The 23,809-nt window shown below is 39.3% G+C and overlaps 3 protein-coding genes across 3 annotated transcripts; all 3 read right to left on the bottom strand.

The window, feature by feature from the left end:
• Positions 1-3: 3 nt before the first annotated feature.
• Positions 4-6,644, bottom strand: LOC143573868 (uncharacterized; the record flags this gene model as incomplete). Its single annotated transcript, XM_077058643.1, is given in 7 exon segments — positions 4-782; positions 785-1,047; positions 1,150-1,210; positions 1,213-1,236; positions 1,239-1,696; positions 2,739-2,998; positions 3,465-6,644. Coding segments are annotated over 7 exon segments (5,025 nt in total), but the record flags the coding sequence as incomplete, so codon positions are not given.
• Positions 6,645-9,051: 2,407 nt separating this feature from the next.
• Positions 9,052-9,432, bottom strand: LOC143573867 (putative mitochondrial protein AtMg01250). Its single transcript, XM_077058642.1, has one exon. The coding sequence runs from the start codon at positions 9,430-9,432 to the stop codon at positions 9,052-9,054; it is 381 nt and encodes a 126-aa protein (XP_076914757.1).
• A 137-nt stretch (positions 9,433-9,569) lies between these two features.
• Positions 9,570-10,616, bottom strand: LOC143573866 (uncharacterized). The gene has a single exon (XM_077058641.1). The coding sequence runs from the start codon at positions 10,614-10,616 to the stop codon at positions 9,570-9,572; it is 1,047 nt and encodes a 348-aa protein (XP_076914756.1).
• Between the last annotated feature and the right edge of the window lie 13,193 nt (positions 10,617-23,809).

Below are 23,809 nucleotides of genomic sequence, written 5' to 3'. Positions count from 1 at the left end.
GAAAAGAATCTTTAAAATCAAACGAATGCATCTATGATTCTTTTCTTGAAATAAAAGTTTCTCCATCTCGGCTTGAAGATTAAGATTAATCCAGTTTTTCAAACCGCTCGTATCGTTTATATGATCGTTTAATTCAGCAGATTTAATAAACAACAGAAGCCATTTAAATGTTGCGATACGAACCTCGTATGAAGCATCTGACATGGACCGAATCAAACGCTCCTGGAACCCAGTAAAACAGTTACTCGATGAAGGATTGTGTTTCGCTGACACAGGTGCAAAAACATCATTTTTATCGGTGTCTTTTGATGTTTGGAAAACACAGTTGAAATATGAAGTCGCTGCTTGTTTCCGACATTCAGCTACAGTCGGATCATAATAAGGTAACCTTTTAGAAGCTTCTAGATCCAAGCACTCTGAAGATAACTCCCAAAGAAGGCTATAAGCAAGATCAAAACTTTCACTTTCATGGCATGTTCGTGAAATATCGAGCATAACATCAAGGACTTTTAAGAAACCTGTGTTGAGTGTTGGACACGAGCACAAACTCACGTTTCCAATCCATGAACGCACGGAGAGGATTTTGTTCAACTCGTTTAAAATCTGGTCTTTCTTTGAGGAATCAGTTAAGTTTCTAACGTTGGTATCTAGAAGAGCGACTAACTGTAATAACAACCCGTGCATCGTATTTGAAGAAGCTAAGTTTATTCTCGAAGGTAACTCGGTTGCGATGTTTAAAACAATGAGTTGAAGTTTTTCATTGGATATCAGGCCCGTTAAGGCCGTGAAGCAAGAACACGGACCCGAAGGTTGCATTGTGTTGAGCATTTTCTGATGAATGGCATGAATAGAAATGGGTCTAATAAGTCTCCGGTTTCGCTTGCGATTGTTGATGGTCTGAGTCTTGATAAGAGCATTAACATGGGACATAAGCTTGGGTGCACTGCCTTGGCTAGGTTTGACCCTACATGTTCAGGTGATCCGGTTGTTAGCAACTCAGTGGCAATTTTGAGTTCGCTGTACAAGAACGGATGCAATGACGGGTACCTTCAAAACAAAAACAGTTAAAAGTTTGTTATAAAATGGGTTGCGTTTAATCTCAAACGAGTCAAATAAAAAATCTCAAAACAAAAATACAACTTTCAATACCTATGAAAAAACTCAAGACCGGTCAACGCACGTCTGGCAGATTCTCGTTTCTGCACATTAAGAAACCGACCATTCTCCGAACCAAAGCGTGTAAGCAAGACACGCACCGTTTCTAACTTCCCAATACGGCGAAGAAAACGAGCGTATAGCAACAATCATAGCCTCAGCAGCAAAACCAGAAGTATCAGTTGCAAGATTCGTATCATTAAATGCTACCCGTAGCACATTAAACGCATGCACTGTTGGAATAACACCTTCATCCCGAATCTTTGAGTTCACTTTGCAATCACCATTTGCTTGTGTATCGTGTTTTAAATTTGTTTTTGTCTCGGTTTGATGCATCATGGATTTGTTGGCTACATCAATTAACCAACGTAGGGCACGTGGGAGAAGTCTTTTCGGTGTGCCTTCGGGTTCTGAAAGAAAAAAGGCGATAAATGCAGCGGGAATACCTGCACTTCTTCTTAATAAGTCATCAACTGTTTGGTCTTTAGCAACAGTTCTTTCCATTAACTGCTCCATCCAAGATTCAGTTAATTTGCTGAGTCTGGAAAGTTAGAGACAAAGTTAAGTTATCAGTGCAAGTAGTTAATTTTAAAAACAGCTTATATCATGAACGAAATAGTAGTGTAAGAACTTTATTAGATTCCAAATGCAAACCGAACCAACCAGAATTCAGTATGGTTCAAATTGAACTGGTTAACCGAATAACTGAATTCAAACCCTAAATTGGTTATTCGGTTACAGTTACAGCTCCCAAATTGATTAACTGAATAAGCAATCTCTTAATCGGTTTAAATGGTTTATTCAGTTAACTGAAATCAGCATTTTGTAAAATTGATAACCGAACTGAATAGCAGAACAAGAACTTGGTTCGTCTGGTTTAGTCGGTTTCAAACCGAATGATGAACACACCTAACACAAAATTCTCGGTCTTGGGTTTGGTCTAAATCTACTAATCGGTTTAAAGAGTTTATTCAGATTAACCGAGTTCAGCATTTCATAAAACCGCTAACCAAACCGAATAGCAGATCAAATTCAGTTGGGTTTTTTCGGTTTCAATTCGGTTTGGCTTTCGGTTTAGTCAGGTGCGCACACCTAGCATTAATTCACGGACTTGAGTTTTGTCTAAACGGGTTCGAGTCTGTTCCAGATCGAACCCACGAACACATTTAGCTAAACAGGTTGTGTTTGGGTTGACCATGGTTGGCCTGTTTAACCCGTATATATTTTTTTAAAAAAAGTGTTTTTGTATCCTAACTTAATATGGTTGGGTATTATATGACATAAGTTAAAAATTAAAAGAGAAATTGGCATCGTTTTTTTTTTAATTAAAAGCAACTATTTTTTAAATTCTATGCATTTGTAATTTTGGTTATGAATTTATAATTTTAGAGTAAGAACATGTAAATAATTTTGGGTCAAACAAGACTTGTTCATGTCAACCAATGAATACTCATGTCATGTTTGGTTCACGTGTCTAGCATGGTTTACAGGTTCGGGTCAAATTTTTGACTCACGACCATGACTCACTAAACACACTTAAATAAAACAACAGTTTTCCAAGTTCAACTGCCAGTAAAACAAACCTTGGATTGTCAGAGCAAAGTAACCGATTGCATAAAGCAGTAAACCCTACCCGAGTCTTATCAATCGCACCATTATGTTTCATTTTCATGAGGACTTCAAGAAAGTGGGTCCCAATAGTCTCTAGTTGTTTGAAGTCAAGAACAACATTATCAGTCATGCTGACATCACCATTTGAATAAGATAACGGGCCACATTCTGTTAAGATGTCTGATGTGGGCAATGGAACTTTCCTTATAATAGTTCCTAGAAGAAGACTCACCTTAAATAACAAAATAAAAAGCTATCAAATTAAGGGATGTTTAGATATGAGTTCAGAAGTGGTAATGTGAGATTAAATAATCACAATCAGATAACCAATTGTAACAAAAACTAAAAATTGATTAATTAATATGTGGACAATGTTTAATATTTATCTTGCAAGTTACTTTTGTTCATTTATGTCTGTTAGCATATTCATTTAAATTTTTCTGGGCCTATTACAGTTTAGCCTAGCTTTATTAACCTTTTAGGTCCAATACACTGTTGTTCACATATAATTTTAATCAACTTCATCTCAGGTATGTCTGTTCATTTAGGTTCATGAACCATTCGTTTATACTGTTAATGAACGAACATAAACAACAAAAAACAAGAAAAGCCCGCTCTTTTAATATTCGTGTCCAATTGTTTGTTTGGTTGAAGTTAAACAGATGAACACGAACATATTAAAAAAACATAGGAAGTACCTCTTTCATTGCAAGCCAACAACCAACCATAACAACCTGAGCAGACGGGCCCACATCCTGCACCAACTTTGAACATGCTTCTTTTTCTGATTCCGGTACACATGTGTCCACGTCAGCACTCGTTTCCCACATGTAAGAATCATCATCAATAAGATCCTCCACATCATCAGGCAAATGCCAAGCATCAGCCGACACCACAGAAAGTGCCATTACAGTTATTCTAGTAACTAACTCAAGAAGCTTCTCGAGTGCATGTTTCATACCAATAACATTATCCAACACAATATTCGAATTCCAATCCAGTTCTTCAAACGTATAACGAAGCGTAAGCAACACACCATGAACAAAACTGTTCTTACACGCATCAGAAAGATCTTTTTCTCCCATTTCAACTGACGCACGCAGCCAATCAACAAGTGATATCACATATTCTACAACAGCAGAATCTAATGTTGGTTTTTGTAAAACATAATTACTTGACGGTTTAACAACCCACCCAAGGTCCAAAACATATTTCCTAAAAATGAGACGCATCGTTAATGCTCCAGCATCACTTTCTCTAACACGAGGACTGCAAACTAAATCCTTAGCCCAAATGAGTACTTCTTTGACCATGTTGGTGGTCAACATTCCAGGAAGTGGGGTCGGGAAATGAAGCAGGATGTGGAAAGAATTCTCTCTAAGTCGATCCCAGCTGTCAACAATCGAGCTAACAAGTAATAAAGTTGCTTCGGGTGATGTAAATGCTTTATCATATGGAGTGATGTTAACTAACATAGTTTCAGTTAGAGAATCTTGAACAATCGACCACGTATTGTTCATAACTAATATAAGATCCATCGCCATTATTTTCCTCTCATATGGAGCCGAAGGGTAACATGAAAAAAACAAAAAGCTACTTAACCACTTCATAAAACTAAAAAGATCATCGGCACGTTTGAAACTAACATCCTCGGTTTTGTTAAAAGGTTGCCAGTTTTTTTGCTTTATTTGTCTCTCTAAAGCGGTCCGAACTCGATTAAAGAACTTTCTAAACAAACTGGTCAACTTCATTTGAAAAGAAGTTGAAGAACACCTCATGTTTAAAGGCATTGCTTCTTTCATCATACTTAGCTCTAAAGAAGACAGTAAGCTAGCTGTTTTAGGATTTAAAAACAACGACTCGATTGCATCTGTGCGAAGTGACTCGTCAACATGAGTCAATGCTAACATGAGCCACCTCACAAGAACTTTGACCTTTATACCCTTTACACAAAGAAGAGCATAGTCACCATTCTCAAACCTATCAACATCACCTTCGATTAAAGCAAGTGAACGAGAAACTTTAAGCAAAGAAACCAAAACCGCCACTTTCTTTTCAACTTTGAGATTCGTATTTGTACCATAAACATCTGAATAAGAAATTAATGAACTTTCTTCAACGGGACTAATGGAGATAAACGCAAGCATTGGAAATATACTGTCAACATCCACTTCAAGAATCACAGGAAACGCATACGTGTTCAAATTTGACCTTAATTTTGAGTTTCCAGAAGCAAGCCCGTGCATAAATGGAGGCAAACAAACCTTTCTGTAATTAGCATACCCGTTTTCAACACCATCACTACTCCAAAACTCATCACGCAAACATTCAAGAAAACATTTCAAAAAATTTGTGGCAGCACAACATACATCATCGTCAATGTATGCCCATGTTGTCTCAAGCATCAAATCAGGGCTCATGTCTAAAATTGTCTTTGCACCTAATCGTTTTGTAAGCGAAGCTAATGGCACATATCTACCCTTACATCGCGCACCCATACGAAGCAGAGAATACACAATCTTCTTTAAAAACAACTGAATTCTCTCCTTACCATCTGTTGAAGGTAGACTAGATTGTATATCTAAAAAAATGTCAAAAATCAAATGTACTTGTTTGACCGTTTGACTCAACGGGTCATCCAAGTTATTCCATATAATTCTCAATATCCTCCCACCTATATCATCTGAAATATGATCATAATCTTCATTGAGACTTGCTTGTATCAATGTTTTTATCTGTTGCAGACAAATCTGCATCACAGTCAACGCGTGAAAGTTAAAGTGACTATCCGTAGGATTCTCACAGTACTTACATAATTCAGGCAAAATCCCATCAAAAAGTATAGTTTGACCTAACACTTCACTCTCCTCACAACCACACACAAAAGGAGTATTAAGTGACGTTCTAGGTACCGAAGTGAGTATCCCTCTAATCAAACAAAGCCTAGTGAGTAGAGAGAACTCTTCAATCTCCGAAAACAGATTCCCTTTATACGGAATCTTCCTAACCACAGCTTGAAACTTGTTACTAAACCTTAAACCACGACGAAATATACCTTTCATGAACGCCAATCCAAGGTCTTCCGGACAAAGGCAGACTTGCAATGCCGCACAGAAACTCACACCCGCAGCCACAAAGCAATCTCTCGAAAACGCCTCCGATTTCAAAACACTCAAAATCGTGGTCAGAATCACCTGCATGATATTATTATCATTGCTCAAACTACAAAACTTGGTCGGGCAGCGCTGCAGCAAGTAATAAACACAAGACAAAGCCTCCTGGCACTGCTCCATCACCACCGGGGACGGCCTCGAGCAATCATTGACCTCCGAAACGACACTATCCAAACCGGAAACCACATCCAATCCCATCAACACTGCGCATTCCTCCACCACTTGCACTAAATAGCCTAGCTTGGGAGAACTCATCATGGATAAGCCTACACGCGAGACGCAAAACCTCTTCCTCTTTCCATCCTCCAGATCGGCATTCGCGTACTCTTGGCACAGAGACTTAAAACAATCACTGATAAGAGAGTGGGCATCTGTGGTTTTGGTTTTGGAGAGGACGGAAAGCAGCGTCCGATGCAAGGGGACGGAGTTTTCGAGAAAGAGGATTTGCAGGTAAAACCTGGAGGCGTGAGTGATGAGGGTCTGGTTGCCGGATTTGAGGAGGTCGGCGAAGGCGTTGGCGAGTTTTTTGGCGTGGTTGAGCTGCGAGTAGGTTGAAGTGAGGGAGACGAGCTCGTTGAGTAGCGAGAAGAATAGAGCATCGTCGTGAGGTTGGACTTGGAGTGATTGTTTGTAGTACGTTGGGAAGCCGATGGCGCTGTAGGTGTAGCGGTGCCGATGTTGTAAGGCTCGCCATTTCGCAGACATGGTGCTTCAAGATTTCTCACCCGGCGGCGGCGTTGATTTGGCGAAGAAGGGGTTTACGAAATCAGGGTTTTTCTTATTTAATTACTTATAATCAAAAATTTACCTATTCTCTTAGTTTCAATTAAATAATAATTTTTTACTTTTTATCGTTACATTTTTTCTTTCTTTTACTCACAATCACTTTCAAAATATATTAAAAAATTATAGAGAATGAACAGTAACTTTTCAAATATACAGAAAAATCACTATTTTTTCTAAAATATAAAAACTCTTCACTCACAATACCCTGAATCACTCTCTAAATTAACAAAACACCCCTCACACAAAATAAGAGGTTGGATGAGAATGCTCTAAGTGAATACGGTCTTGTCACACACCTGAGACCTAAGATACACGAAAAATCTTTGAAAACTACGTCGTTTTAATTAACAATAAATCTAAAACTCCCAAATTAATTATAGAGTAAAGTGTCATTTTCGTCCTTGAGGTTTGGTTATTTATGCTAGTTCAAAAAGTTTGGTTTTTGCACCTGAAACCTTAAGGTTTCATGATTATTGCCAATTTCGTCAAAATTACTAACTCCGTCACTTTTTAATGTTAAGTCAAGAATATTTTGGCCTTTTCAGTTTATTTATTATATTATTCATTCTTGAGCCCATATTATTAACTATTAATTATTATTATTATTATTATTATTATTATTATTATTATTATTATTTTTTAACGTCCAACCAAAGTTAAATTATAAAAAACTATCGTTACAAGCAAGACACTAATAACGACAATAAAGCATCAAACACGAAGCACAACACAAGACATATACCCAAAGAAACACCAGCATACGCAACCTCACCACCCGATCACAAAGTGAAATTAAAACCTCGCCATTTCTCCCATGTAAGACCCACATTTCTCCCCAGATTCTTTACCCACAAAAACTTAACTCCTTACCCTCTCCAACCACGTTGCAAATGTTCGCCGGCTTTCCATCAAACAACAACGCATTCCGAGACGCCAAATACACCAAACGGTGGTCAGACACAGCATAAAAAGCTTTTGCTTTCTTTTTCGAAAAGTGGGTGAACCGGTGTAGCTCCAACAAATCTCTAATCAAGAAAGCGTAGATAGAAGGTACCTTGCACCAAGAGGAAATAATACTCCAAATATCTTGAGTAAATTGACACGAGATCATCAAATGGCCCACCGACTCCACCTCCTCCTCGCACATTGGGCACACCTCCGAAGTCACCGAAATACCTCTCTTTACTAACTCGACCAATACCGGGATACGCTCCATTTCTACCCACCACGCGTGGATACCGACTTTTTTTGGAACCCAATTATTCCATTCAAATACTATATTCTCCATCTGAGCTCACATACTCTTTGAACCCATACTTCATGCTTTTGACCGAAAAGCCGCTTCCAACTTCCAAACCCCAGACCACCTGATCCGATCCAGTACCCAAAACCATGTGTTGGCAGGTCGTCAACAGGCCTCGAAGTTCTTCCACTTCATCTAGACCGAAAGGATTTCGGCTCCACTCCCACTGACCGCATATTTCACCCTCATGCATCAAAAGTCTATCTGAAACTAAACTCCCCGTCCTCATTTCAAGACTAAACAGTCTAGGAAACCTCTCAAAAATTGGAATATTACCCCTCCAGCAATCTAACCAAAAAGAAGTATTCCTTCCATCTTTAACTTCCTTCCCAATCACCTTTGGCAAATCAATACCCATAACAATGAGATCCTTATTAATATTGACAATATGTTTCCACGGGCCCGAAATGGAAACTTTGGCTGGAATAAACGACCAACACCTCTCCGAGTGATGAATCGCCCATACAATTTTTCTCCAAAACTCGTCCTTTTCGTTTTTGAATTTCCACCACCATTTTGCAAGCAAAGCTAGCTTTGTTTCTTTTAGAGACCCGATCCCGAGACCCCCTTTATAGGTCGGAGCAACCACTCGATTCCAAGCTACCCAATTAATTTTTGACTCCTCCTCTGAACCTCCCCAAAAGAAAACTCTTCTTATCCTTTCAAGTTTTTCGATTACCCCCTTCGGGGCCTTGTATAAGGAGAAGTAGTAAGTCGGAAGTGAGTTAAGAACCGAGCTAATTACCGTGACTCTACCACTAATAGATAGCTTCTTAGCTTTCCATATCGACAATCTTTCCTTGAACAGCTCCACAATTGAGTCCCATGAAGCTATCAAATTCATATTACCTCCCACTTGTAACCCAAGGTATTTAAACAGAAAAACTCCTGTTTGGTAGTTTAACAGGCTCGCCATTTCCAACCGTTCCGATTCCTCTACCCGGATCCCATAAATTAAACACTTTGAGAGATTAATTCTCAATCCCGACACCAAGTAAAAACACCTCAAAATACGCCTAAGGTTCACCACATTCTCTTTTCCCATTCCCCAACATAAATGACATCATCCGCATAAAGAAGGTGGAAAACTTTCGGACCCCCAAACCCACATCTTAACTCGTTGTAGAGCCCAACTCTCTCCGCCCTCTTCATAAACCCGGTTAACATCTCCATTGCCAACACAAATAAAATAGGCGACAAAGGATCCGCTTGTCTAAGACCTCTTGAACAATCAAACTCCAGTGTCGGCGAACCATTTACCAGAATCGAAGCCCGACCCACTTCCAAAATAGCACTAATCCACCGCCTCCATTTTGGAGTAAAGTTCATTTGTTCGAGCACCGAAAACAAAAAACCCCAGTTTAGGGAGTCATACGCCTTTTCAATATCTACTTTAAAAATCATACCTCTCTTTTTGTTCTTATTCAACCATCCTACCAGCTCGTTCAAGACAAGGGGTCCCTCAAGGATGCTCCGTCTTGACAAGAAAGCCGTTTGTTCCACCGAAATCAACTTCCCGATAACTTTCTTTAATCGACAGACTAGCACCATACCACCTTATTTAAGCACCCAACGAGGCTAATCGGGCGATAATCACCTAAATTTATTGGATCTTTAGCTTTCGGGATTAAAGCTAAAAATGAGGCAAAAAAGGCAAAAGAAAGCCGGCCATTGGCATGAAATTTATCAAACATCTTCATAAAATCCGTTTCAAAGCACAACCAGCATCGTTTAAGAAATTTAAAATTAAACTCGTTTGGTCCGGGCAACCGATCTCCACAACATTCCCAGACCGCATTCTTCACCTCCAACAAAGAGAAAGGTTCCACCAGACTCCTAGCCTCCTCCTCGTTTAGAGATGTAGACTCAACACAAGAGAACCGTGGTCTAACCACTGCTGATTCAGTAAACCTTGCCCTAAAATAATTGAACACTTCCTCTTTTATAACCACCTGAGAAGAATTCCAGACACCACCTATCATTAAACGGTGCAAACGATTAGAAGATAAATTTGAGTTCAAAATACCATGAAAGTAGCTCGAGTTATCATCTGCATCTGATGCCCATTTAACCCGTGCCTTTTGCCTAAGGTCTTGTTTGCACCCATCAACTTCATCTATAAAATTCAAACACTCGAACCGTTCCTCCACTTCCTCTGCTAATAAAGTTCTCTGTTCAGCTAAACCATCAAGTTCAGTAAGTCTCTTCTTTTTCTCCTCATACACTCCGGTCTCTTCCTTTCTTTTCACTTTGAGCCACCTCTTAATTCTATTTTTCAACCATCTTAGCTTAGTGGAAATAGACATATCTGCCGGGCCCACGGACCGAAAACTTGCGCATTGACTAGCCACAAAATCACAAAAACCAGGCAACTGAAGCCAGCTATTAAAAAACCTGAATGGGACATGGCCGAAATCAACCTCAACCATATTCAAAAAAAGCAGCTTATGGTCAGAACATCCTTTTTTAAGCACATTTAATGACGCGAGAGGCCAAGAGCTTTTAAAGTCATTACAAGCAAGCACACGATCGAGCTTACTGAACTTATCCCCCCGATCTGATGCATATGTAAACTGTCCCCCACCCATGTGATATTCTTCAAGCTCCGCCTCGTTTATAAAACGGTTAAATGCATCCGCCTATGACACAACGAACTCAGAGTTAAGACTTTCTAAAGGATCCCGGACTTCATTGAAATCCCCTTCCATCACACACATCCCCGAGCACGACCACCTTTTATCTAACAACTCCTTTCGCTCGGACGGATCATTTGCAGCATAAATGTTAAAACTGTTCATCCTTTCCCCTGTAGCTTTTACATGCCCCGTTATAATCATATACCTCCTATTATTAAATACCCTAGCTTTAACAAAAAAAGTTGGGTCCCAAACACAAAGGAGACCCCCCGATAGGCCCCTAGACTCAACTTTCTCGAACTCGAAAAGCGATCGACCCCAAACCTTACTAACCATAAAGAAAGAGGACGACTTTAGCTTAGTTTCTTGAATTACCACAAAGTAAGAATTGCTTTCCTTTTGGTCCAACCATCTAGTTTCCTTTTGCGGGGCGTGGTTCCTTTCAAGATTCATCGATTAGAATCCTATTTTTAGTACATAACTTTTGCTTTTTTTTAGCTAACTATTGCTCTTATCCAAATTCTCAAGATACCATATGAAACAATCAAGTGAAAAGAAGGAATATTGATCTTGAGGGTATCGAACTTGCATGGATAACGTTTAGTAAAAAAGGGATATGGGCTTTAACCACCAGGCCAACCCAGAAAATTGGTTTATTAATTAGTTATACCTAAATAATATGCGATTATGTATATATATAAATATTTAAACGTTTAAACGGAGGCCTAACTATTGTTTAATATAAATATCTACAGTTGGGCCGGCTCTGGGTGGCCGGAGGTTTGAGTGGTGGTGCGCACACAATTCTTCAGATACTTTGGAGATCTATATCTATATATATATATTAAAGTAATAAAGGAAAAAAAGACCGTTTTACCCTTCATTTAACGTTAAAAAATTAACGAAGTTAACGAAATGGACGAAATTGGCAATAATCATGAAATCTCAATGTTTCATATGCAAAACATAAACATTTTGGACGAAACTCGCATAAGTGACCAAACCTCAAGGACGAAAATGACACTTTACTCTTAATTCTATTATTTTCTTGGCAGATTACATTTTTTCATTTTTCCTAAATTATATCGACTTGAGCAAATCTACGTTTTTCATCAATTCTATACACTAATTTAATCAAATATAATTTCTTTTGTTCTTTCTTACGTCCTGTATATTTATGTCTCTCCAATTATCCAATTTCATGTTTTGGGTGAAATCATTATATAGGTGTTGGAGATATTCAGACCTCATAACGATAAGAATTTAAAATATAAATGAAAATTAAATAAGAAGAAAAAAGTGAAATTGGTGAACTATAAGTTTTAGTTTCTTATGAATTTGGAAAGAAGTTGTTAGCGGAAAAGAAATTGAAAAAAAAATAAAGACTCTTCTGAGTTTTAGATGCAATACTTTTTAATTTAGAAGAAAGAAAAAATGTGATTCGCAAATGGTTTTGACGTAGTTTTGAAAGGTTTTTCCGTTTAACCTTAGACGTGTGACAGCATCGTATTCACTTTCCCCGTTATCTTGAATCTATTTTAATGTTGTGACACCAAAAGTCTCTTTCACAATATATAGATAATATTTTCATTTATTTATACATAAAATAATATAAATACAAGACAGCGCACACTTTTTAAAAAAGTATAAATTTCTTTAAGTCAAAATCACGAAATAATATATAAAAAATTAGTTAGTAAAATTTTTGGGCGTTTTAGTGAAGTAAATTAAAAGTATCAAAGTTGACAAGTGTATTTTAGTTGGTCTAATAATTGCAATAGCCTATGAGCTTAAGCTCAACGGGTGGAGTTAAAGTGAAGATTTAAAGTGGAGGCTGCAAGGTTACCGGAAAAGTCGTCGGAAAGTCACCGGAAAACAATCATTGAGAAATTTCGCCGAAAAATTCGCCGAAAAAAAGTCATCGGAAAACGGCCACCGAAAAAAACACAATGGAAAACACTATGAAAAACACAATTTAAAAAACACATTGTAAAAAACACAATGGAAAAAAACACAATGATAAAAACACAATAAAAAACACAATTATATGGCACAATGTAAAAAACACAATGAAAAACAAACATTATGAGAAAAAAAACACAATGATAAATACAATTGTATAACACAATTTTGGTAAAACACAATACGTAAAAAACCAACTAATTTTTTTTAATTTTTATATAACAATATGGTACTCATATAAAATATAAAAAAACACTCGTTATTATGGTGAATTTGTTTTTCAATAAAAACGTCGTAAAAAAAGTTAATGACGTTTTAAAATGATAGGGGAATTTGGCATGTGCTTTGCATGTGGAGAGAAAATCAACAAATATGTTATTCCCTTTATGCCCGTTACCTTATTTTCACACATCATTTCCACCTAAACTAATCTCAACCCTCCATGTTCAAAATCAATGGACAAGATTACTTTCTATCCTTCCTACAAAAACTATACTTTCTATTATAACCTACCCCCTATTTAAAATTAATAACTAAAAGATATGGTCAGGCCTACATTACTCTGGGCCTACTAGAGCATCAGCTCGCTGTCCACATGCCAAAAATAAAATCGTCCCGAAGGCCCGCATCTTGAAAAAAAAATATTCTTCGATTAGTAGTTTAGAACGGATCATGATTATTAGTTTCTTCTTTATTATTTTACTAGTTTTTATCCCCATATTACGATGGTTGTTTACATTTGTTATGTATAATATTGTAAATATATATTTTTTATACTTTAATTTAATTTATTGTAAGGATGTTTATACTATACTTGCACCTATTTTGATCCATTTGTGTTTGGTTATGTTTATTTATGGATTGAACATCGAATGAATCAGCTACTTAATTTTTATATTTGTTTGTTTGTGTTCATTTAAATGTGTTTATTTATATTCATTAAGTAACCACCGTACCACTGTAACCGTGTAACCACTATACCACCGTACACCGTTACTACTGTTACCAACCTTACACCGTTACTACCGTAACCACCGTATGACTCTGCACCGTAACCACCGTACGAATACACTCGGACCGTAATTGTTCGTAATTGTTCATGACTGTTGGTTTGAAGGACATCTCATCGTAATTGTGTATGAAGTGAATTAAGTGGATACATCGGCAAGTTACATAATTAGGTTTACATTGAGCAATTTCACTGGTTAGTGATTCCGTCTTCCACCTACGTCATCAACGACGATCTCGCAACAAACACCCAGGTGCACTCAATCCTAAATTCTTAATACCTCTATAAACACAAGTTGCACTATAGTTGTCTACTAAAATTTAGTATTAACCTTAAACAATACTTTATTAACATACATTGGGCTTTTGTTGAGTACTTTCGGTGCGTAGTTGTGGTGCGTTTTGTGTGTGACCGGGTGTTCTTTGACTTGCAATACGTGGCTTTACATATATAGATTGGGTGTTCTATTGCTTGTGTTTGTGTGATTAGTTACAATCATAGACCGTAGGAACCACAACCATTACTTAAGACCATGCCCTAAAACGAGGGGTGTAGGTAAGGGTAAAGATATGGACCATATAATGCGTTTGGCTTCTTGGAATGTCGGAACACTAAATAGTAAGTTGCTTGAATTGGTAGATGTGCTTAAAAGACGCAAGGTTCAGATAGCATGCCTACAGGAGACTAAATGGAAAGGGCACAGAGAGGCTGAGTGTAATGGGTATAAGTTGTGGTACTCGGGGGGTATGATGGAGCTAGGAATAGAGTAGGGTTTATAGTGGCTAAGGAACTACACACTAGTGTGGTAGAGGTGATAAGACATAATGACAGGATTATGGTGTTAAGATTAGTACTAGGGGAGGAAGTAGTGGCAGTAGTTTGCGCCTACGCGCCTCATGTAGGCTTAGGAGATCAAGAAAACAGAGAATTTTGGGACTGTCTAGACTTAGTGGTAAGAGGCATACCTAGGGGCGATAGGATTTGTATAGGAGGTGATTTTAATGGACACATTGGTAAGGCTAATGATGGTTTTCAAGCCGTACATAGGGGTTTCGGTTTTAGTGATAGGAATGAGAACGGCACAGATCTTCTAGAGTTTGCGGTGGCCCACGATCTAGGTATTATAAACTCGTACTTTAAGAAAAGAGAATCTCCTTTGATCACTTTTAGTAGTAGGGGACGCAACACACAAATTGGCAACCTTTTGAAGAGGCAATGAGACCAATGTTGGTGGAAGGACTGCAAAGTCATACCTGGGGAGGCAGTTGTGACTCAACATCGACTGCTGGTGGCAGATATAGGCTTCAGAAATAAGCTGACGAAGCAACAGAGGAAATGTACACCTAGAATTAGATGGGGAAAATTGAAGGGCGATAATCTTCCACTGTTTAAGGACAAACTCATGTTGCAGACATTGATTCGACTAGATGGGAACTCAACTCAGATATGGGAACCTATGGCGACAAAGATCATTTAAGTAGCAAAGGAGACTCTCGGGGTCACAATAGGAAAGGCATGTGGGCATATGGAGTCTTGGTGGTCGAATAAGGTCGTACAAGACAAGATAAGGGACAAACAAGGAAGTTTTAGGGAGCTTATGAGGTGCACTAATGAGGAGGAGCGATTGGGATTGAGGGGCATGTATAAAACGGCCAAGAGAGAGGCGAAGAAGGCAGTCTTGGTGGTCGAATAACGTCATATAAACGGATGTATGAATTCTTAGAAAAAAAGATGAGGAACATGTTATGTTTAAGATTTCTAAAGCCAGGGAGCGTAGAAGGCAAGATCTAGGACCTGTGAAGTTTATAAAGGATATGGATGGGCATGTACTGTTTAAGGAGCAAGATATCAAGCTAAGATGGAAAAGCTACTTCCAGATACTTTTTAACAATGGAGAGCTTACCAAGAAGAATATGACTACACAACCTCTCAACGACAACAATCGAATAATTGCTACTGTTGACGGATCACAAAAGAAGAGGTGTAGACTGCGCTCAGGAGAATGGGAATGGCTAAGGCGGTCGGCCCAGGCAACATACCATCGAGGCGTGGAAGTGTCTGGGAGAAGAAGGAGCTATGTGGTTAACTACTTTGTTCAATATTGTCCTCAAATATGGTAAGATCCAGACCAATGGAGGAGTAGCTTCGTAGTCCCTATCTATAAGAACAAAGGAGACGCCCAATGTTGTGGTAACTACCAAGGAATCAAGCTACTAAGCCATAATATGAAGCTATGGGAAAGAGTGATTGAGGTTAGACTTAGACGGGAAACTTAAGTTACGGTGAACCAATTTGGCTTTATGCCGGGCGTTCCACCACAGAGGCAATACACATCATAAGAAGTTTGATGGAAAAGTATAGGAGAAGAAGTGCGACCTTCATGTGGTGTTCATTGACCTAGAAAAGGCATACGACAGTGTGCCACGCCAATTGCTTTGGGACTGCCTGGAGGGTAGAGGGGTCCCGAGGAAATATATAGAGATAATTATGGATATGTTTGCCAGCAGGAGTGCTACAAGTGTCCGTGCGCCAGTGGGGACACTGACCTCTTCCCTGTGGAGGTAGGCAGTAGTCTTGGACGAGTTGTCAAAATCGATTCAGGAGACACTCACGTGGTGCATGATCTTCACAGACAATATGTAACATCTCGGGAATACCCTGATCAATTTTGGGCCAAAAGTGACAATTCTGAAACCTAAAGGATTGAAAATGAAAAATTGGATTTTTCAGACCCATCACGCTACACGATGGGTAGATAAATAGGATCATCGCGTTACGCGATGCAGATTCCCAGAAAGCCAAGAAAAAGGGGGCGTCGCGCTACGCGACGACCCGGAGTCAGATGGGCATCGCGCTACGCGATACCTCATTAAGTAATCAGGGCCACATGGCCAACCACGTGTCAACACGTGGCATAACCTTATCAATTGCGGCGTCGCGCTACGCGATGGCCTAAGGAAAAGACCATCGCGCTACGCGACGGTCCCCAAAACTATGCCTATAAAAGGGGGCTACGGGTTTAAACCCCATTCATCCCACACTCACCATCACAAACACATACTTAGTGTTGGAAAGCGTGCTAGCTTTGCTGAGAAGTCCCGAGGTCCGTTTTCGTGAAGTTTGTGCAAGTTTTGAAGGGTTAGCGAGCCGTAGAGGAGTTGAGCGAGTTAGGAACGAAGTTCTGCCAACTAAGCAATCGTTCTGCCTTAGCATAAGTATTTCAAGCATCCACTAAGGTATAATCTAAGTCTAAGCTATTGTCAATTATATTATATTAAGCTTAGACTCAGTCAAGGCTATGGCCTTTAACCTTGAAAGTATTTTCAAAAGCATTCACGAACAGATTTCAATCAAACATTATTTTTATAAATATAATGTTATACAAAACTATATTTTGACGGGCATGTATTAACTGGAAGGGGGATATCATTAGTAGACTCTTCTTGCCTAAGGTAAGTAATTCGTAAACATCCCAATCAACCGCAGGACCTGTTTACTTACCTGGAGAAGTTTGCCAACATGATAAATCCTATTAGGCCAAAGCATGCTATTCCGAACGTCACATTAATACAATCATGATTTCAAAATATTCACAAACCTAATCAAGGTTAAAACCAGACTTGAAGTCTGTAGTCTAATCAAGAAACACCATCAAGGTGATCATTCAAACCTATTTGTTTATAGGTTAACAATCAGTCGCAATCAAGAAAGGTTTTCAAACAATCACATCATCGGTACAAGTGAATACGTTAAACTTTTACAATTAGTCAAACATATTTATACTCTATAAGATAGACGGGTTGTTTGTCTTATAGAGTCAGTTAAACATTTACATGAGATTACGTGATCTCTAAAACTTTATAATACAAAGTAGAGAATAAAACAACTCAGAACGAATACACATGTGTTTGGATCCAAACATAACCATTAAGCCTAAACAGTCAAAGGCTACGTGTCCGCGGGCTAATGGTTATATATAGTTTCTCCGGAATGGGCTACGTGGCTCGGAGACTTGTGTGTGTGTAGGGCAGTGTCACAATACCGGAAATAGAAATATTTCTGCTGAGCAATGTCAAGAAAACTATATTTGTATTATAACTGTTATTTAAATGCTTTAGAGTCATAACTATTCACCAGCACTTAGCTGACATATTTTAATCTCACCTGCAGGTAATTAAGTTTGATGGTATATAGCAAGGATTAGAGTCATCTCGAAGATAGAAGTTCGCACTGCATAATGGCTCAATTTTGTTATAAAATCCTTTTAATATTAAAAACATTATTTTGTAAAATTTCAACTTGGGTATTTAATTCCTAAGTAAAATTTCAATGTAAATTAATATTATATTAAACATTTAAGTCTTTCGCTAAAATTTACCCAAACTCTGATATATTTACAAAACAGGTACCAACTTTTGGTCACACTCCTAGGCCCTAAGTTGGGGTGTGACAGGTTGGTATCAGAGCCATCGGTTTTAGAGAATTAGGTATTATGATAATAGTATCTAAGCCTTAACTGTCACACCCCAACCTAAGGCGGAAATGCCAGGGTGTGAGCATGACTGCTCATTGGTTTGGTTTATTTACCACTTTATCTACGTTTTGCTATATTTTCATATTACATATTATTGCAAAACTTAATGATTTGCTCACTCAACATATTTGTTAACAAACCTATTGTATTTTCTATGTATATGCAGGTTATCGTATGAATTGAAGACTGTGAGTTTTGGATTGCTAGATGAGACCATAGGACTTATCAAGAACTATTTTATTTTAATTTAAATTATGGATTGGTTCTTTTATTGTTATGGATTCTTGTTGAGTGAATTGCTATTTTTGGATATTTTGGTTATTTGAAATAAAATCAATTATTAGATATTGTCACCATATTTTTGCATGATAGTTACCTCGAGCTATGAGCAATCATGCTCACGCCTCGGCATTTCCGCCTTAGGTTGGGGTGTGACAGATTGGTATCAGAGCCGAAGGTTTAAGATAGGTGGTTAGAAATTGTCCTAGTTATATGTTAGGAACCCTATACGTGCCTATCTGAACTGTTTAATTGCTCCTTAATTGTTTGTAGCTTATTTAGGTAATTATTTACCGTCTGCTATTTTAGGTAGTTATTTAACGTATCTTTTCGTTTAAGGTAGTTAGTTAGTTGCATCTTTTATTTTAGGTAATTATCTATTATTAAATCTTTTATTTTTAGTAAATATTAACTAGGTCTTTCATTTTTGGTAATTATTGACACACCAGATCTGAGGCTATGCCTCACTTTCAAAATATTTTCCAAATCTTTAAAAATCTTTTAAAATGTTTAGTAGATTGCATTTTTTAATTTGGGAAATTCCTTAAGAATTCCCAAGATTTGTTTTTACTCCCTCTCCTTAAGGCATGGGGGTATGACATGTTCGGTAGTAACTGTAAGGGGTACGATAACTGTGAGTCGGGCCTTGGCAAAACGGTTCTGAGAACCCAAGGTAAGACGCTATTCCTTACCTGGAGGATAGCCTGATCACAGTATTCGAGCCCCTAGGCCAAAGCTGGACAATATGTCATACAACCGGACCTTAAGTGAATCAAACGTGACCGATCAACCGGTTGCATTCCTTTAATAAAAACCGAATTCATGATGGTTCGTGGCTAAATTCGGAAACTTTCCAAAATTGCGTTTTAATTATTTTAAATGTTTAATTGGGTGGAAAATCCATGACAACCCATGGGTACTCCAACTATCCATTTCACAACCCGTTTTGATTCGATATTTTGTTGGCGATATCACCGTGGTGATTCACGAGATTCTCCGACTACTCATTTTGATTCGTGTATTCGATAATTAGTGGGCTCAGTTAAAATGCCATGTAACGCTCATGGGCAAACCCACTCCACTGAACTGTTAATTCGTTAATTAGTTGGGTAAGTTAAAATGCCATGTAACGCTCATGGGCCGATCAACTCAAATTGTTTGTTAATCGTTATTTAATTGGGCCAATAAAATGCCATGGAACGCTCATGGGAAGCCCAATTCGCAATATATAAGTCCCGTTATGTAATTGGGGTCATTTAAACTACCATGGAACGCTCATGGGAGACCCAATACACGAAGCTTGGTTTTACAATTTAGTTGGGCCATTCAAATTGCCATGGAAAGCTCATGGGAGGCCAACTCACTTGGTTTAATTCGTTATTTATTTTAAGTTTTGAGCTACCATGGGAAGCCCATGGAAGGCCCAACCCAATAACATTTTACACTTTAAACTTGAAATAAACCTTTTAATTAATTAACTATCTCAAAGTTAATCACATTATTTTATATCGCGACTTAACCTCAAGTCATGACAACCACTAGCACGTATTAGTCACGATTACTCATTGTCTTTCATTGACTCGTTTACACAACTTACCAAATTCTTATCATATTTCTCGTTTAGTCCCCGCAGAATGTCTTCTCAACTTCGTCACCGTAGCAACCGCCGTCCATCGGCTGCTCATGATCGCCATTTGGCTGCTCGCATCATGAAGGAGTTCACCGCTGCTTTGCCCGAGGTGGTGGCTTAACAACAAAACATCAACTCGAATGGATCTGCTTCTTCGAGTGCACCCATCAACAACTATCACTACAAGAACTTCACGAGTGCCAAACCTTCTCTTTACCCGGGCGAGGAGAATGCTACTAAACTCCTTCGCTGGTTTGAGAGGATGGAAAACATCTTCATCCATAGTGAGTGTCCGAACGACAAACGGACTCGTTTTGCCACTAGTGTTTTCGAGGAACGTGCCCTTACTTGATAGACCACATTCAAGGACCTCCATGGTGTGGATGAAGCATTAGCCATGCCTTGGGAGGAGCATAAGGAAGCGATGATGAGAGAGTTTTGTCCCGAGCACGAACTACATAGGCTCGAGACGGAGTTTTATGAACTAAAGCAAATTGGTGGTTATAACTCTACTTACTCGAACCGATTTAAAGAACTGAGCAGAGTGGTACCACATCTTGTAACCCCTTTAGCCCGTGGTATCCGCAAGTATATCCGTGGACTACCCACGATCTTTCATGACGCGGTTGTCAGTCGAGACCCTCTCACGCTGGAGGAAGCCATATCCCTCGCTGCTTCCTTGACTGATGATCACGTTCATGATGGTACCTTATCCTGAAAGGACTCCAAGCCTGCTGCTGAAAAGAGTATAGCCGAATCCTCTACTGATGCTAAGCCGACCCTAAGCCTGCCCAAAACAACAACTCTAACCGTTACCACAAGAACAACAACAATGGCCAAAAGCGCAAGACTCATCACCAAAACTATGCTGTGAACCAACCCAACAACCAAACCCCTAACCAAAATGCATCCAACAAGAAGCCGTATAATGGACCGCACCCTCTGTGCTCAATCTGTAACCGTCATCATCCTGCATCAACCACTTGCCGCCTTTGCACCTTATGCAACCATTATGGGCATCTTGCCAACACTTGCCGTGCACCTCCAAATGCACGAGCCACTCCTCAACAACCCGCATCATCTGCTCCTCGAGCTGCAAATAAACCTCAAGCTCAAGCCGGTGTTCCAAATACCCGTGCTTGCTACCATTGTGGAGATCCTAGTCATCTTCGCAATATGTTCCCATTGCTAGCCCATGCTAATCAAGCCCATGTGATGCCTCCACCGTATTACGCTCATCAAGCCCAAGTTATTTTTGCACCATACTACACTAGCCAAGCCTACCAAGTCCAAACTTATCAACCCCCGACCCCCAAGGCTTTGCACCTCACACCTATGCTCCTCAAGTTCCGCAACTTATGGCTCCGCCGACTGCTACTGCTCAAGTCCCTGCTACTCAAGCCCCTCCAACCAATCAAGCTGCACCAACTCCTCAAGGTTCGAATGGTCGTGCCCTTATGATGAATGTGAATCAAGCCCAAAGCTCAAGTGATGTGGTGAATGGTACGTTCTCTATTAATAACCATTATGCTTCCGTGCTATTCGATACTGGTGCCGATAAGAGTTTTGTCTCGTTAGACTTTGCATACATTAATGATAAGCCTTGGGATAGGTTGTCTAAGCCTTTTACCGTAGAAATAGCTAATGGGAATTCGATTACTATCGATTTGGTTATTCGGGATTGTGTCATAGTTCTTAATAAGGTCAAGTTCAATATAGATCTTATTCCGATGCAAATGGGGAGTTTTGATGTTATAGTTGGGATGGATTGGTTAACTTTAAATCACGTCGAGGTCTTTTGTTTTGATAAATTCCTTCGTATACCTCTTCATGATGGCCGTATTCTTAAAGTTTTCGGTAGTACGCCTGCTTCTAAGCTTAATCTCATGTCGTGCTTTCAAGCTCAACGTTTTTTGCGTAAGAAGTACGTTGCATTTTTGGCGCTTGTGGTGGAGAAAGATAAGGAGAAGAAGAGGATTCAAGATATTCCTATTGTGCGCGATTTTCCCGACGTCTTTCCTGATGATGTTGTTGGACTAACTCCTATTCGTCAATTCGAGTTTCACATTGATCTCGTACCTGGAGCTAATCCCGTCGCTATAGCACCCTACCGTCTTGCACCGTCTGAAATGCAAGAGCTTTCGAGCCAATTGCAAGAACTCTTCGATAAGGGTTTTAATAGCCCGAGTTCTTCTCCTTGGGGTGCACCTATTTTGTTTGTGAAGAAGAAGGATGGATCATTTCGCATGTGCATCGACTATCGTGAACTCAACAAGCTTACCGTCAAGAACCGTTACCCGCTCCCTCGTATCGACGATCTTTTCGATCAACTTCAAGGGGCCGCTTGCTTCTCGAAGATCGATCTCCGTTCGGGTTATCATCAACTTCGCGTTAATGAAAATGACATACCCAAGACTGCTTTCCGTACTCGATATGGGCATTACGAATTTTGTGTTATGCCTTTTGGGCTAACCAATGCACCCACGGTTTTCATGGATCTCATGAACCGTGTGTGTAAACCCTACTTGGACAAATTCGTAATTGTTTTCGTCGATGACATTTTGATCTACTCAAAATCTGAAAACGATCACAAAGAGCATCTATATGCTATCCTTGACCTCCTACGGAAGGAACAATTGTATGCCAAGTTTTCGAAGTGTGAGTTTTGGCTTAAGGAAGTTCAATTTTTGGGCCATATTGTTAACGACAAGGGTATTCATGTCGATCCCGCGAAGATTGAAGCCGTCAAGAATTGGAAGACACCGACGTCTCCCACCGAAGTTCGTTCTTTTCTTGGTTTGGCGGGATATACTGTCATTTCATTCGTAACTTCTTGAAGATTGCATTGCCCCTCACCGCTCTTACACATAAGGGTAAACCTTACGAGTGGGGGTCAAATCAAGAGGAAGCGTTTCAAACTTTTAAGGACTTGCTTTGCAATGCTCCTATTCTTTCTCTTCCCGAAGGTAGTGAAGATTTCATTGTATTCTGTGATGCTTCTAATCAAGGTCTCGGTTGTGTTCTTATGCAACGAGACAAGGTGGTCGCGTATGTTTCGAGACAACTCAAGGTTCACGAAAAGAATTATACGACGCACGATCTCGAGCTTGGTGCCGTCGTATTCGCCTTGAAGATTTGGGGACACTATCTCTATGGTACCAAATGCGTAGTATTTACCGATCATAAGAGTCTCCAACATATTTTTGATCAAAAGGAACTCAATATGAGGCAACGTCGTTGGGCCGAGTTGCTTAGCGACTATGATTGCGAGATTCGCTACCATCCCGGTAAAGCGAATGTCGTGGCCGACTCTCTTAGTAGCAAGAAACAAGTCAAATCCATGTTGCTTATGTTTTCATTCAAAATGATCTCGAAGAGTGTGTTCTTAACGCGCAACACGAATCCCTCACCGAAGGCAAAATGCATGACGAGATATCATGTGGTGCAGAATTACAATTGGAAACCAAGCCCAATGGTTTGCTTTATTTCCTTAATCACTTATGGATTCCCGATCGTGATGACCTTCGCACATTCATAATGGACGAAGCTCATAAGTCATGATATTCCGTACATCCCGGTGCTGATAAAATGTATGCCGATCTTCGTTCCATCTTTTGGTGGCCCGGAATGAAGAAAGACATTGCTCTCTACGTTGCAAAATGTCTCACTTGCTCTAAAGTCAAAGCCGAGCATCATCGACCTTATGGTTTTCTCGAGCAACCTCCCATTCC

Source organism: Bidens hawaiensis, unplaced genomic scaffold, assembly GCF_021521415.1.
Source record: "Bidens hawaiensis isolate Kalapana, Puna unplaced genomic scaffold, B.hawaiensis_p1.1 tig00026658_1, whole genome shotgun sequence".
Classification (NCBI taxonomy): Eukaryota; Viridiplantae; Streptophyta; class Magnoliopsida; order Asterales; family Asteraceae; genus Bidens; species Bidens hawaiensis.
Note: the sequence above shows the minus strand (reverse complement) of the source record. Positions and strands in the feature narration are given on the sequence as shown.

Coding starts and splice junctions, on each gene's coding strand:
- LOC143573866 (XM_077058641.1), bottom strand. CDS start 10,616: ATGGGTGGGGGACAGTTTACATATGCATCAGATCGGGGGGATAAGTTC.
- LOC143573867 (XM_077058642.1), bottom strand. CDS start 9,432: ATGATTTTTAAAGTAGATATTGAAAAGGCGTATGACTCCCTAAACTGG.